At 41.2% G+C, this 14,510-nt stretch overlaps 1 protein-coding gene across 1 annotated transcript; it reads left to right on the forward strand.

The window, feature by feature from the left end:
- Positions 1–749: 749 nt before the first annotated feature.
- Positions 750–13,674, forward strand: capza1a (capping actin protein of muscle Z-line subunit alpha 1a). Its single transcript, XM_018745753.1, has 10 exons — positions 750–832; positions 6,405–6,468; positions 7,189–7,240; positions 8,976–9,039; positions 9,214–9,420; positions 9,953–10,032; positions 10,126–10,204; positions 10,523–10,594; positions 10,749–10,811; positions 12,562–13,674. The coding sequence occupies exons 1-10, from the start codon at positions 794–796 to the stop codon at positions 12,700–12,702; spliced, it is 861 nt and encodes a 286-aa protein (XP_018601269.1). The 5' UTR covers positions 750–793; the 3' UTR covers positions 12,703–13,674.
- Positions 13,675–14,510: the final 836 nt, after the last annotated feature.

Below are 14,510 nucleotides of genomic sequence, written 5' to 3' on the forward strand. Positions count from 1 at the left end.
CGTAATGATACATTTTTAATAGTGAATGTTAACATTACAACCACTTCAGTATGTCATTAGCTTTTATTCAGCCGACACTTTTGTCCAAGGCAGTGTTGGATAATCAACATCTCTATGAGTTACACGTGGAAAGAGCAGGGTATTCTTTCTCTTGCTGTCTACAGTACAACATCAGGAAACTGCAGTGTGCCAGTGCTGATCACTGCACTCACTTGTAAAATATCTGACAAACATAGAAACTGTGAACATAAAATGATGAGCAAGAAGCAAATACCTTTCTTGTATATCTATTAACAAAGAGGCTACATCTTTACACATTCTTAATGCGAGGCACAGTCAATAAGTGGTTACAAGCCATCAACACATGTGGCAAAGCAGCGCCACATGGTGGTCAGTCCTAGAACTAATTGACTGTGCCTCATACAGGGAACTACGTTTGAGCATTTGAGACAATAATAATAATAATAATAATAATAATAAGATGTGGAACACAAGGCAAATGTGTATTGCTTCAATGGCGGTGTACATAACTGGTTTAAAAATCTTTTTGTTGAGCCAACTTTTGATTTATTCACGAAAATGAATGCGGGCTGACAACAGTCAGAAAGACTGAGGTATGAAGGTTTTTTGTTTTTGTTTGTTGATAAATAAAGTGCCGCGCCTGAAACGCTCCCTCTCTGACTCAGTGCAACTGTGCGCCGCCAGGGGGCACGACATCTCGTCCGAGTGCCATAAGAAACGAAGGACGCACCCAGGATGCACTGCGCCGTCATCCTGGTCCAGAAGAGCCAAGATGGCGGACTTTGAGGAGCCAATTTCCGATGAGGAGAAGGTACACTTTGTGTTCTCTAGCCGAATCCGTGCAAGGAAGCGAATTTGCTTGTTTGCGCTCTTAGTCTGAGGCAAAGTCCGTCTGAGTGACGAAGCATTTTGTGTCGTACGTTTATTTTCTTTGTTCAAGTGGAATGTGGTAGTTTCAGTCGCTTTGTTCCTCATTCAATGATTCATTTAACTTTATTTATACTTATTAATGTATTTGTAACTAAAAGTCAGCTGGAAGGATGGCGATCGGATGCAGAGCGATTGTTAGTCTCCTGACCTGGTGTTCGCTCCATCACACAGCGACTCCTACTCACCGTCACTTTACTGATTTACAGCGCGGCGCCGCGTATCAGCAGGGCGACTCTCTCTAGTAACGTGGGTTCGAACCAGCAGCGTTGTGTGTATTTATTTGCGCTGGTGTTGTGTTGCTCCCCTGCGGTGTGGCGGGTGTCCTGACTTACTCTGCACTTCGCAGTGACGTAAAACATAGTAAGAGTTGCACTGACTCGTCTCACCACGCCACGACCGTGTTCCACTCATCCCCCGCTTATGTTGTTGTCATATTCACTCAGTGTAACGGGGTGTAAACATATGCAGCACATTACTGTACAAAGTGTAAGGCATGTTAAGATGATGATAATTACTGGTTTGGTGAGTTTACGTGTTGGTCCAGGGCAGCTTGGTGACACAGTAAGTCACACATGATGTTACACACTGGAATGTGAAGCTCATTTCCTACTGAAACTGCTGAGATCAGAGAGAGTGTGTGTGTGTGTGTGTGTGTGTGTGACTGTCACAAGTGCTCTGCAATCAGTTTCCCGTGGCAGCATGCAGACACTGATTGAGAGAGGAGTGTGCACTGGCATACACCAGTCGCCTTTACCATGTTTCTTCTCTGCATTCATAGAGGAGGGTCTAAATGGTCATGTGTTTTTTTTTATTTGGGACAAACGGTAGCTATTGCTTTGTGTTCAGAAGAACTGTTCCTACTGTAGCATTCTGAACTGTTACAGTAGAAATGCTGTATACATCATTTTAAGTAGCTCAGTATACAAGCCTAACATAGTAAGTTGCCTTGGACAAAGGCATTGACTTAATATTGATTTAAGATGTTTTATTTTTGGTAGGGGGTGTGGGGCGCAGTGGGTTTGGCCTGTACCTGCTGTCTGGTTGGTTTGGGGTTCAAGGCCCGTTTGGGGTGCCTTGTGACTGACTGGCGTCCTGTTCTGGGTGTGTCCCCTGCCCCTCTGGCCTTGCGCCCCGGCTTGTTGCAACCCTGTTTGGAACACACGGCTTCAGTCTGTGTGTGTGGTTTTTTTTTTTTTTTATTTTTTTTAATAAATTTAAATTAACTTAAAACCCTTCTCCAGTTCATTGCAACAATGATGTTTTACTCTAATTCAAGGACACTAATTGTCATTTTTGTTCTCATGACACCGATCTGCTTATCTGTGGGCTGTGCTTTCATACGGATCAGCTTGTACATCTTAATTTTACACGTGTTCCGTTTTACTCGGATGTTTTTAATGCTGGGGGGGCGATTGCTTAAGCATACAACTGCAGGAAAGGAACTGTAGTGGTATCCAAGTGTAACTTTGCTCTTGCTAATGAACTAGGGGCAGCTGGTAGCAGAGTGGCTGCATTTGCACCCAAAAGCAGCAGGTTGGAATTCCAACTCCAGCTGTAGTCCCCTTGTAAGTCGGTCTGGAGAAAATTTTCAACTAAATAAATAAATAAATGTAAATTATGGTCTCCTGTCCTAATAATACTGATCTTTTTTTTAGTTAAAATACCTTTCTAGCACCTTGTTCAACAAGGATTTCTGAAACATGTTTTGTTTTGTCTACGTTATAGGCGCAACGCTTAATTTTTGTGAATTTCTGTGGAAGAGACATGAACATAGTTTTAAATTTTGCATTACATTTTCTTCATGAACTTTTATTTGTGACTTTTTTCCTGCTTGTGGAATTATCATTTCCATTAAAGGAACCAAACATGTTATATGTGAAACTGTGGTTGAGACCAGTTCTTACACACGTTCAGTCTATAAAAATGAGATCCTGTTTGTGCAGTGTGAGTTCCTAGAGGGAGTGTCCTGGGTCTCTCAGAGCTCTTTTTGTCTATTGTCAGTCCTCAAGGTGCTTGTGTCATCCATCCTCTGGTCTGTGTACATATTGACAAAATGGAGTGAATTCCTCTAGTTGCCACCTGTATGTGAGGGAGTTCCTGCACCCAGCTCTAGTCACACTTCCAATGACTGATGAGGGTCAGGGTGGTGTTGATGGCATTATAGGGTGCTGCCATGCCATTCCTGGGGCTGGTGAAATATTCCTCCCTCTTAGTGGCCCCTGCACGCCCTTTCCGTTGAATGCAGATGTTTGAAATGCCGTGATGTGGCACTCTGCTGCTCATAGCCATGTTCCCTGGTTTTGGTGAGCTGGGTCTTCATTGGTGGAAAGAACTTCTTATCCCAGTTTCACTCTGTTTACTGGGAAATGTTGCAGCCTCAGCAAACTGAACACTGATCAGTGCACTGTGATGTCTACATTTGTCAGATACTTGAATGTTTCATCTACAGATTAAATGACTACTCAGAGAAAAGTGTATTAATATATCTGTGAATGTAATCATTTATGTTGGAACCTGATACTGCTGGTCACTTGTGAGGCACATTGTTCTCAAAACTTAATCTTCTTGTAAGATTGCTAAAAATTTGATATATGCAATTGAATTTAGAGTCTCAGGTTTAACTTGAATGAAGTTGGATACCATCATAAATGACCTGCCATTACCAAAATTCAATATTTTTATAAAATCCCTCCCAGTTATCAAGAATGAAGCCATGAATAAATTAAAGAAATACCACAGCCCTGCAGTGGAAAAGGCTATTATTGCTAATGGATGGAAAAATTAATGAAATGTAAATTGAGCATTATTACTGGGCACAACATGAATTGCAGGCCGAAAGGAAACCATGAGAGAGTGGGAAGCAGCTGAAGTAAATGGAAATAATCACTGTGAACTTCATCTAGTCACACATTCTATTCTTTATACTCTTAACTTTATTTTTGCTGCTAATGTCAGTGATTTCTTTTGCCAGTGGATTTGGCATTTTTTACATTTGAATCCTTGTGTGCTGCTCTGTGATGTGAAGTAATTGCCTGAAGTCAGCAATCCACTTTCCTTCATCCCTCTTCTCCATACACTACAAACTGCCTGTGGTTTGCAGCCCATATCCGTGTCCACATCCTGTCCTGTGTGTTTATTTACTGTCTTGTACTCCTGTTCTGTGTTGCACCATGGTCTCTGGAGAAATTACATTTCGGTCCACTGTGTACAAGCTATATAGAGGAATGACAATAAAAACAACTTGAACTCTGGTTGAGTTTTTTGGTTGACTTGAGATTTAGTTCTCTCTTTCTGCAGTTACTGTAATTCAGTTATTTGTTACACTGCATATCCTTCAGTCTTTTATAACTACACACACAGTCAGATCACCAGCTAAACTTTGGGGGGGAAGTTTGCAGATTTGAAAGGTATTCAACCACAGCAGGTAGGTGATGAAAGTAGTGGAAACCTAGTTGTGCTGCTGTGGCGATGGGGAGGGTCATGGGTAGGCTTTGTTGAGCAGAATGTAGGTGCTGAACTGTTAGGCATGTGAAAACTGTGTCCCTGGCTACAAAGGGTAACCAGTAGAGCTGTACTCCAGCCCTGGTCCTGATGGGTGATCGTGTGCGCTGAGGTTACTGGGATTTTCAGAAGAACTGGTAATATGCTGCAACTCCCCTGGACTAAAGATCACTTTGGTATGGCTTTGATGTGTTTGGGAATTCTGAACCCTTGCAGCAATGGGCAGGACTGCTGTAGACACTTGGTCAAGTACACTGATGTTTTCGCAGCTTTGCTGACAGTACTATACCGACAGTGCTCCTCTTTCTGGGTCGCCACTACTAAGGTTCAGTTTGCATGTAGCATTCCAGTGCTTAACTGTTCGGTCTCATGCACAGAACACTTTCATAGCAGAGTCTGTACACAGTGACAGGAATCTTTTGGAGTGCTAAGCAGTGTTAGGGTCATGATCAGTGATGTTTTAGTCCAAACTGTGTTTGCTTAAGCAGGAAAGCAGAGGAATGCTGGCCGTAAGTGGAGCTGGCAGTGTTCTTCAGGGATGCAATATTTAGCCTGGAAGGCAGTTCCAGGAAGTGGTGTGGCATTCTGACTGAGTGAAACTGACTTGCAGTGAGACTGTATGCTGATAATGCTTCATACTTGCAAAGTGTTTTGAAAGAATATTGCGCGAGTCATGCATTGCTTGGAGTCATAGTTCTGAATTTTTCTGTTCCTTGTTTCCTGGGTGCTGACACTGTCTTTCAAGTTCTGAATCATGTTTTTGGTCTTGGAGAATGATAGTTCTATAGTCTGCATAAATGGCTATTGCCATTACTTAACATTAAATATCTCATAAAATCTTATGGGTAAAAGCATCTGATATTCATGAATTTAAATATATTCTGATTGTCGGTGGTGTTACGTATTTTTGTTAAAGAAGGTTCACGTAAGTACGTAACTGCTGGGGACAGTTGGTAGCGTAGTGATTAGAGCAGCTCACTTAAGATCAAATGGTGCAGGTTTGAATCCAACCTCCAGCTGTAGTACCCTTAGGCAAGGTACTCACCCCAAATTTCTTCAGTGAATTTACCTAGCTGTATGAATGGGTAAATTAATTCTAAGTCACGTTGGAGGAGAAGCGACAACTGAATGAATAACCGTTAACATAAAAATGTCACACTGAAAGGCCACTGGCACAATATTTCCCAGTATCTTCTGTGTTGGATTTCAGGAATTTGAACATCTATCATGTAGGAGATAAAGCACTGAATGTTTTATGAGGGAGAAAAAATATTTGGATGACATCAGTTTGTACAACTACAAGCACTGCAAGCTCCAGCTTTAAAACCATTCTGGAGAAAATCTCAATACTGCGTTGCTTACTGCACACTGAGTAAACAGTCTGTACTGTGTTGTCACTCTTCTGTGCCACAGCTTGTTGTACTGTGGTGTTGTCTGCATCTTTTAAACAGGATGTCACTCAGATACAGATCTTTACCTGAAATGGCGAAAAGCAAAACGGGAAAAGACAGCTCACCATCTTTAGTTGGTCATAGCCTGAAGGCAGGCTGGTGTCATTGTGGGGATATCTGCTCTACAGGTAAGGGGGAGCTCTGTATTCCAATATAAATGACACTGGGCCTCTAGTGATTAACCAGGCCTTCTTCTTTGCTGGTGTTCTATTCTTAAGGGTACAGTTTAAACCTGCTGTACCTGGACTCACTTATGTCTCATTTGTATTAGCCTATAGGTGGCATCTAGTTAAGGATCCAGTCCTGTGAAAGGAAAATGTCCATTTTCCCTTTTACCTCCTGACCGTTAGGTTGAAACCCATAGCCCTGAACTCCTCTGGGGCAGAAACTGTCCCTTTGTACCATAGAGAATCAACCCAAGAGCTCTGAACATCTCTGGAAAAGAACCATCCCAGTGCGACAAGGATGATAAGCTCATGATTTCTTCTCTGGCTTCCTCAGGTGCGCGTAGCTGCCAACTTTGTCCTCCGTGCTCCCCCTGGAGAGTTCAATGAAGTCTTCAACGGTAAGAACTTTTATTATTAAACTTGACCGCTATTGTAAATGTGTGTCATTTGCAATAATGCTTTGGTTCCCCCCCACTTTGACCCCTTGTAGGCAATACATAAGGTGGTATGTTACAGAGGGGTGAATCCTCCTCCCCACGTAGCTTTACACAACACAGTTCTTTACTATTAATTGTATTAAATCACACTCTTACACATTTTTGAATTTTAAAAACAAATATTTTAAAAAAATTAAATTAAAAAAAAAAAAAAAGAATCTTACCAGCTATGGTTGAGTAGTGAAATAAATCCATTTATACATATTTCATAGTGTGTCCCCTCCCCCTCCAGCCTTGCACCCTGTTTTGCCAGGTTAGGCTTCGGTTCGCTGCAAGCCCTCGAGACAAGCGGTTTCAGCCAGTGTGTCTGTGTGTTAATAGGTGGTAATTTCATGAGTTATGGTTAATAATGATGTATTGCTGTTTGTTTCCATTGGAAAATGAGCATCTGTGCATTGCTCATGAGAACAGAAGTCTCACTTGTGACAAGGACTTTTGTTTAATGTAACACTAAGGTTTTAATCTTGACTGGATATAGAAACATTTGTGCTTCTTATGATCAAATTGCAGAGATTTACTGGGATTCTGCTGCTGGGTTGTGGTGGTTTGAGGGGTCACCATACTACTAGGTTTTTGGTACTGTACTAAGTCACACTTTGTCCTACTGTTGTTTTTTTGCAGATGTGCGGCTTCTCCTCAACAATGACAACCTCCTCAGGGAAGGAGCAGCACAGTGAGTACAGTTTAGCTCCACATCTGTGGAAACCACCCTCCTTTCACTTTGTGGCCTCTACCCTACCATAATAAAATGTGTTAAAACTTCAGGAGGTGGTCCTTGATGTTTCCATCCTCAATTCTAGAAGACAATCTAGAAATGTATTTTTAAAAAAATGGTAGGGCTCATAGTAATTGTATTAATGTGTAAAAAGTTTTCTGAAATATCTGTGATGATGCTACAAAAAAATTAAAAATGTCCTGTTAGTAAAGCAGTGGTAACTTAAAAATGTAACAATTGGGTGATTGCTTTCATTTCAGTTATTTCAAGTCTGTGAATAGTTTGATACAGATATTTTATTGATCCCCAGGGAGGAAATTCAGCTGCACACAGTAGCTGATACAGAGACACACAGATGCTGCACAAAGACTGGTGACAGGGTGCACAAACAGTATAAATAGTTGCAATATTACAAAATGCAGCAGCAGCTGCAACAGCGGTGTAATGTACAGGAATGCATATAGAAGTTTCTGCTCTCTCGCACCTGTCTGTGCCCTGTGAATCCTTCCAAAGGTATTTTCAAAATATGTAATCATTTATTCTTTCACACTTTTGCACAGTTGGAGTGGTGGAGCAGTACAGTCACCCTTCAGTACATTTCTCAGAAGTGAGACTCTGCTTTTGAGCTGTTAACATTCCATTAGCATTTCTCTTTTTTTGTTTTAGGGGTGTTTTTCTTTTTGAGCTTTTTTTTTTTTTTTTTTTTTTTTTTTTTTTTTTTTTTTTTTTCTTTTTCTTTTTCATGGATATCTTTGTTTTTGTCTTTTCTCCACTTGCGCTCTCACCAGGAACATTATTTATTTTTGACAGGAATAACTTTGAGGTCTTCTAGGCTTTCTTTTAGTCATGTGTCTGATGATCTATTGTGGAACTTCACTCTCTGCTAATTCCGTTGAGGGTGAAGCCTTTGTGTGCCATATCGTTCAGTACACCTTTATGCAGAAATCACGAGTTACCGCATAACACTACACTTAGCATTCACACAGCTTAGCTTATTCATGATTTCTGTAATTTTTAATTAATCTGCTTTGTCATTCCTAAAACTGTATTTGTCTGTAGTACATAATGTCAACACCAAATTATTGCAGATATGCTATTAGTGTGAAAAAAGTGAAGCAGTCGATCAGTCACTAAAAACAATGCACCTTCTATTTTACTACAAGAATTGAGTCAAGTGAAGTTCATTATAATAACCAGTGGAGAAGGAGGATTGTTATGTGCTCGCTGTGGTTTAAAACCCAACAGAGAATTTAAATGGTAGTCCATGTGCATTGTTGTACTCTTGGCTGCATCTTAGTGTTTAGTTTGTGAACTGTAAATGGCTCCTGCACGGACTACTGTTCTGTTCCGTTTCCTTAGGACATGTGCTCAATCCAGTTTGTTTTGTGATTTTTTTTTTTTCCTTTTGTAGCTTGTTGGAGAAACTGAATCCTATCCATTTATGCTTTAAGAATACACAGAATTGACTTTTCAAAAGGGTTTATTGAGAAATTTGTTATTCTCAAGATAATTAAAAATAATCATATCACAAAATCTTTTTGTCAGTGCTGTCCCCAGCAGGCACATGAAGCAGCTGGTTTCACTAGTGAAAACGGATGAAAGCTCGAGTTGTCATTGTCAGTTTCCTGAACTAGATGATTTGCATTCACCACAGTTAACATTTTGTACTTGTTTTGTCTTGTGCTGTTTCCAGTGCCTTTGCCCAATACAACATGGATCAGTTCATCGTTTCCAAAATTGAAGGGTATGATGATCAGGTAAATGTCTAAGATCCACACTACATTTGTCGATACAGATATCTAAATGGTATATAATGTTTGTAATATAATACTTAATGGAAACCACAGCAGCTAGGCTAAGTATACTCATCTGTTAGCAGAGAGAGACTACCAGACACACAGTGTTCACTGCTCACACCCCATGTATCATAGGTTCTGATTACGGAGCATGGAGACTTGGGCCAGGGGCGCTTTCTTGACCCGCGGCACCGGCTGTCCTTCCGCTTTGATCACCTTCGTAAAGAAGCGAGTGACCCACAGCCCCACGAAGGCGAGGTGGCACTGCAGCCATGGCGGGATGCCAGTGACACTGCCCTGCGGGCCTACGTCAAGGACCACTATCCCAATGGCGTGTGTACTGTACGTCCCATTCTGCCACTTTGTCTGTGTTCCCTACTTTTATTCTCATAACCTGTGTCCTTTTTGTGGCTCTCTGACACACACACAAAGACACTTCATGCCACCTCTGCCACACCTTATCTCTCAAGTTCTTGTTGTAATGTATACAGGGCACATTCATACTTGTCTGTGGTACTGTACACTTGTACATTACATTATGAAGCCACAGTATCGTGCAATTCTTATTTAAACTAAATACTGAAAATCAGCAATTCCTTAATTGGTAAATGAAAGCATCCTCAACCCTGCTTCTGCAACTTACTTTTAATTCTGTTTCCTCTTTGGAGTATTTGGTTTAATGCCTGGAGCCAGTTCCCATGATTCCTCACAGTCACTGTCATTATTCCTGAAGTTCTGAAGAGTATACAGCATAGCTTCACATGAGGATGCCTTTGTTGCTCTGAAGCAACTGTATCGATTGCAACAGTTCACATGACTTTCCTTGTCACTGAGTAATTGGCCAGATTCACATAGGTTACTTCTTTTGTTGCAGGTCTATGGTAAAACCATAGATGGCCAGCAAACCATCATTGCCTGCATTGAGGGTCACCAGTTCCAGCCCAAGAACTTCTGGTGAGATTTGTTAAGGGAACCCTTGTAAGTCCTGGTTACATGTTTGCTTGCGGTTTTTGTAGTTGCAGTAATTTCCCCCCCCCCGTCCTCCAGGAACGGCCGCTGCCGATCAGAGTGGAAGTTCAACATCAGCCAGTCATCTTCTCAGGTGGTGGGTGTACTGAAGATTCAGGTGGGGCCCCGAGCATCTTCATCAGATGGCTTCTTGTGTGTAACACACAGTTCTCTACCTGTCGATATAGTATGTGTGTGTGCGTTCCTGCATAAAGGTGTGTATTTGTATATGTATGTCAGATAATGACATTAGTTTTTCTTCTCTCTCCACAATCATAATATCGTAACAGCAGTTGTCTCAAGGCCTTTCAGCATTTGTGGTACATGAGCATTTTTAGTCTCTCATTGTAATAATGTACCTAGAGAAGAGGGGTGTCTACTTCTGGTCTTGGGAGTTTCAGCATATTGTACCAGTGTTTGTCATTCACCACCTCAGGTGCATTACTACGAGGATGGCAACGTTCAGCTGGTGAGCCACAAAGACGTACAAGAGACTTTGACCGTGACTGTGAGTTTCCCTTCTGCGGTGCTCTTGTAGTCTTGCCTGGACACCAGAAAGAAAATGTCGTTTTGCTATAGTGTGCAAAACTAGCTCATTTCAGCCTTCTTGAATATTTGGAGTGTTGTACGTGTTTCCGATTACAATCTTTTTGTTTCATTAGGATGAAAATGAGACATCCAAGCAATTTGTTAAGATCATTGAAAAAGCAGAAAACGAATACCAGGTAAGTGAAGTCCCCCTGCAATTTTTATTTCCTTGCTTGTTGACAATAGCAATATACACATCATTTTATGTCTTCACTCTGGAATGAGTTGAATATTTATTCAATTAAATTTATTTTTATAGAGAGGGGGGTGCAGTGGCGCAACGGGTTTGGCCGGGTCCTGCTCTCTGGCGGGTCTGGGGTTCAAGTCCTGCTTGGGGTGCCTTGCAATGGACTGACATCCCATCCTGGGTGTGTCCCCTCCAGTCTTGCACCCTGTGTTGCCGGGTTAGACTCCGGTTCGCTGCAACCCTGCTTGGGACAAGCAGTTTCAGCCTGTGTGTGTGTGTGTGTGTGTGTGTGTGTGTGTGTGTGTGTGTGTGTGTGTGTGTGGTGTTTTTACAGAGCGCTTGAACAAAGGCAAAAGGCAAAGAAATACAACAAAGAAGACAGTTGACTACGCACACATTATCAATGCATTTATCAAAGTTATAAGTATACCTACTGGCCACGGAGGAAAGGAACAAAAAACTTCCAACTGAAAGTTAAGGGAGGAAAAGAAAACCTCTAGAGGTCCAAGTGCCAGTGGCTGCCCATCCCTCCCGGGCATTCTAGATTAAACGAGGCTTCTAAGTCAGTTTACAGGTGGTAATAATAACATTGTTGCTGTGTAAGTCGATTTCTCAGTTCACCAAGGTACATTTCGTCCATTATGATGGTTGGTCATCAACTTCAGTCAGCATGGGTTTCTTCTGCAATGGCCAGCCAGTTCCCTCAGGTCTTATTGTAGGGAAATGCTTAACAAGAAGAAATTTAGTCACATATAACTTAAATTAGACAATTTAATACATTTTAATACAGAGGTGGAAAAACAGAAACACAGTCAAGTGGAATGACATTTGATAGTGATATGCCCAAGTGAACATGTAAGTCTTTAGTCTGGATTTAAAGACTGAGACAGACAGGGCATTCCTAATGGTAAATGGTAGACTATTCCACAATTTAGGTGTTCTATAGCTAAAGGCGCGTCCTGCTACTGTGGTCTTATTAAACATAGGTACTTTAAGGTAACCCGCATCCAGTGAACGAAGATATCGTCCTGGGATATAAGAATCACTCACACAGGTAACCCAGAGCAATGCCATGTATGGCCTTATAGGTCAGAAGTAGGATTTTAAAATCAACTCTAAGTGTAACTGGGAGCCAATGCAGTGATTTCAGTACCAGTGTTACATGGTCATACTTCCTAGTTCTAGTGATTTAGTAATCACTACAAGAACTGAAGTCCAAATTTTGTTAATGTACAGTGCTCAGTCCCACTTAAAGGAACAACTTCTTCTTTTCAGGCCTTAAAATTCATAAAAACTACAGCAGCATTTGTGCAGGAAATTGGATGATTGAAGAGTTTAAACTGCTGTCAGGTCACAAATGGTTGAGCTAAAGCTGCCATTTGCTTTGACCTTGGATGACATTTCCGGAAGATCTCACAGTACCAGGATAAGTAAACGGAGCATGTGCTTACGTTAAATGATTTCAATGCTTTGGATGTGCCACGGTTACTAGGCGCCTGTAGCTTTAACATTCATTGATACAGCTTCATGGTGTCATTGAAGCAATTTGGATTGAGCATGATGCCAAATGCATGCTTGATCTGATGACCTGTCCAGTGCTCTATCATACAATGATGTGGCGACCTTTCGCTCAAAAGTTAATTTTCCTCAGCAGTACTCCTCATGTTGCCTGTTGTGCTACTTGACTTTGTGTCTCCCAGACAGCGATCAGCGAGAACTACCAGACCATGTCGGACACCACGTTTAAGGCCCTGCGCCGGCAGCTCCCTGTCACCCGCACCAAGATTGACTGGAACAAGATCCTCAGCTACAAGATTGGCAAGGAGATGCAAAATGCATAGATGCATAAGCCAACATGCTCCCAGTGTCTACAAAGGAGAGGAGCAAACAAAAAAATGAAACAAACAGGGCAAAAGAGAAGGTGTGCTCTCCCAGAATGTACGCTTTAGTGTGTTCCTTTTCATTGTGGATAAAGGCACAAGGTTCAGATTTAGTTTGAAAAAGAGGAAGGGCTTTGGCTCCCTCAGCCTGCTGACAAGTGTTCCATTACTGAAGCTGGGATGGACACTGACTTATCAGTAAATCTTTGACTTCTCGGATTTTGAACAAACTGCTGTAGTAATGCTAGCAACTCCCCAGTCTCATGTTAGCGACCAACTGAAACCTGTTTTCTAGATTGCACACTTTCCCGTCAGTCCTCGTATGCAACTGCTTGTTTTGTCAGTTAACAAATGGAGGCATTCTGCACGAAGGTCGGTTTGTCTGTATTTGTACCAGACCTCATTTACCCGACTTTACTGCATATCTGTAAAATCACTTTCTTTTGAAAGAAAGAGGAAGGGAACAAAAACTCCACCAAGCCAATTTTTTTCCTCAGCAGTTTTCTTCCCATGGTAAAGTTCTCTTCCAATAAGCTTTTGTTAATTCATTACTAAATGTATGTTTTTGTTACATCTGTAAATGTGCATGTTTGTACAAATGAGCATACATGATGTTTGTAGGGCTTTTTGTTTTTGATTAAATGTTCCCTAACATTCCCCGTTGTGTTTTGGGTGACACTTTACGGGCTGAAGGTATCAGTACTGACAGCCAACAAGGTAAGTGAAGGGTGCAAGGTGTGGTTTGGGCACCCACAGTCACAATAACTGACACGTTGGGTCCCCCTTCTGGTGAACAGGAGACATTACACATTATGGTTACACAGTGGTTTAGTCCGTGATGCTCCTGTTTTGACACTTGTCCTCAGCTTTTACTGCTAAATAATTTTTTTTAACAAAACAACAAAGATGTACTTCAGAAAGGAATAAAGAATTTGCACCAAAATGTTCCAGTAGAACAGATGTCAAATTTTTCTGTAGTTTCATTAAGGGTTATAAAGTCTTTTTTCCATCACTACTCAAATAAATTAAACTGTAATCTGAAACACAATTTATAATATAAATCACTGGCACCCTTTTGTGTGTTCAGTTCATGTCCAGTGTATGTATGTGTTCTCTGAGAGCCAGTGGTGGTAAGGGGAAGTCAACATGTAGCTAGAACACGTATCAAATATTTTTGGTTTTATGTTACAATAGGCTCCCTGCAAGTAAAATAAATTACTTGATGAAGCAGCAGGTAACATTTGTTCAGTATTTCCACTGAACTTGCTTGTGTACTTAATTACAACAAATTATTTGTAACGGGTTAAGTGTACCTGTGCTTCTAAAGGGCCTTGGAGCTTGTGGCTTTGTGGTGTACATCCAATTTTCCATCTGGAGAGCTTCTAGAAGAGTAAGGGCTTAAATGGATATTTACTCTAAAACTGGTTTAAAGCACAACTGGAAAGGCATTTCTTTACATGCTTCACAATAGACTGTAATAGAGTGTACATGTTTGAGAGACAACCATTTTCTCAATACTCTTTGCTACTCTGCCATTTTCTTTGTGTCTTCTTACCTACATCACTCTTGGTCCATGTGTCCCTTCTTGTTTGTAACTTTGGCTTTTTTTTTTTTTTTTTTTAATGTATAATTCCTGGGAAGTGGCTCATTCGTGCTCTTTAATGCCATGATTGAATTGACTGGTCTGTTCTGGAGTAATGTTGATGTGCCTCATAGGCAAAAAAAGAAATGCGTTAATGACCAGAAGGGTCATTCAATCACAAGAGGAT

The sequence above is a fragment of the Scleropages formosus genome, chromosome 22, assembly GCF_900964775.1.
Source record: "Scleropages formosus chromosome 22, fSclFor1.1, whole genome shotgun sequence".
Classification (NCBI taxonomy): Eukaryota; Metazoa; Chordata; class Actinopteri; order Osteoglossiformes; family Osteoglossidae; genus Scleropages; species Scleropages formosus.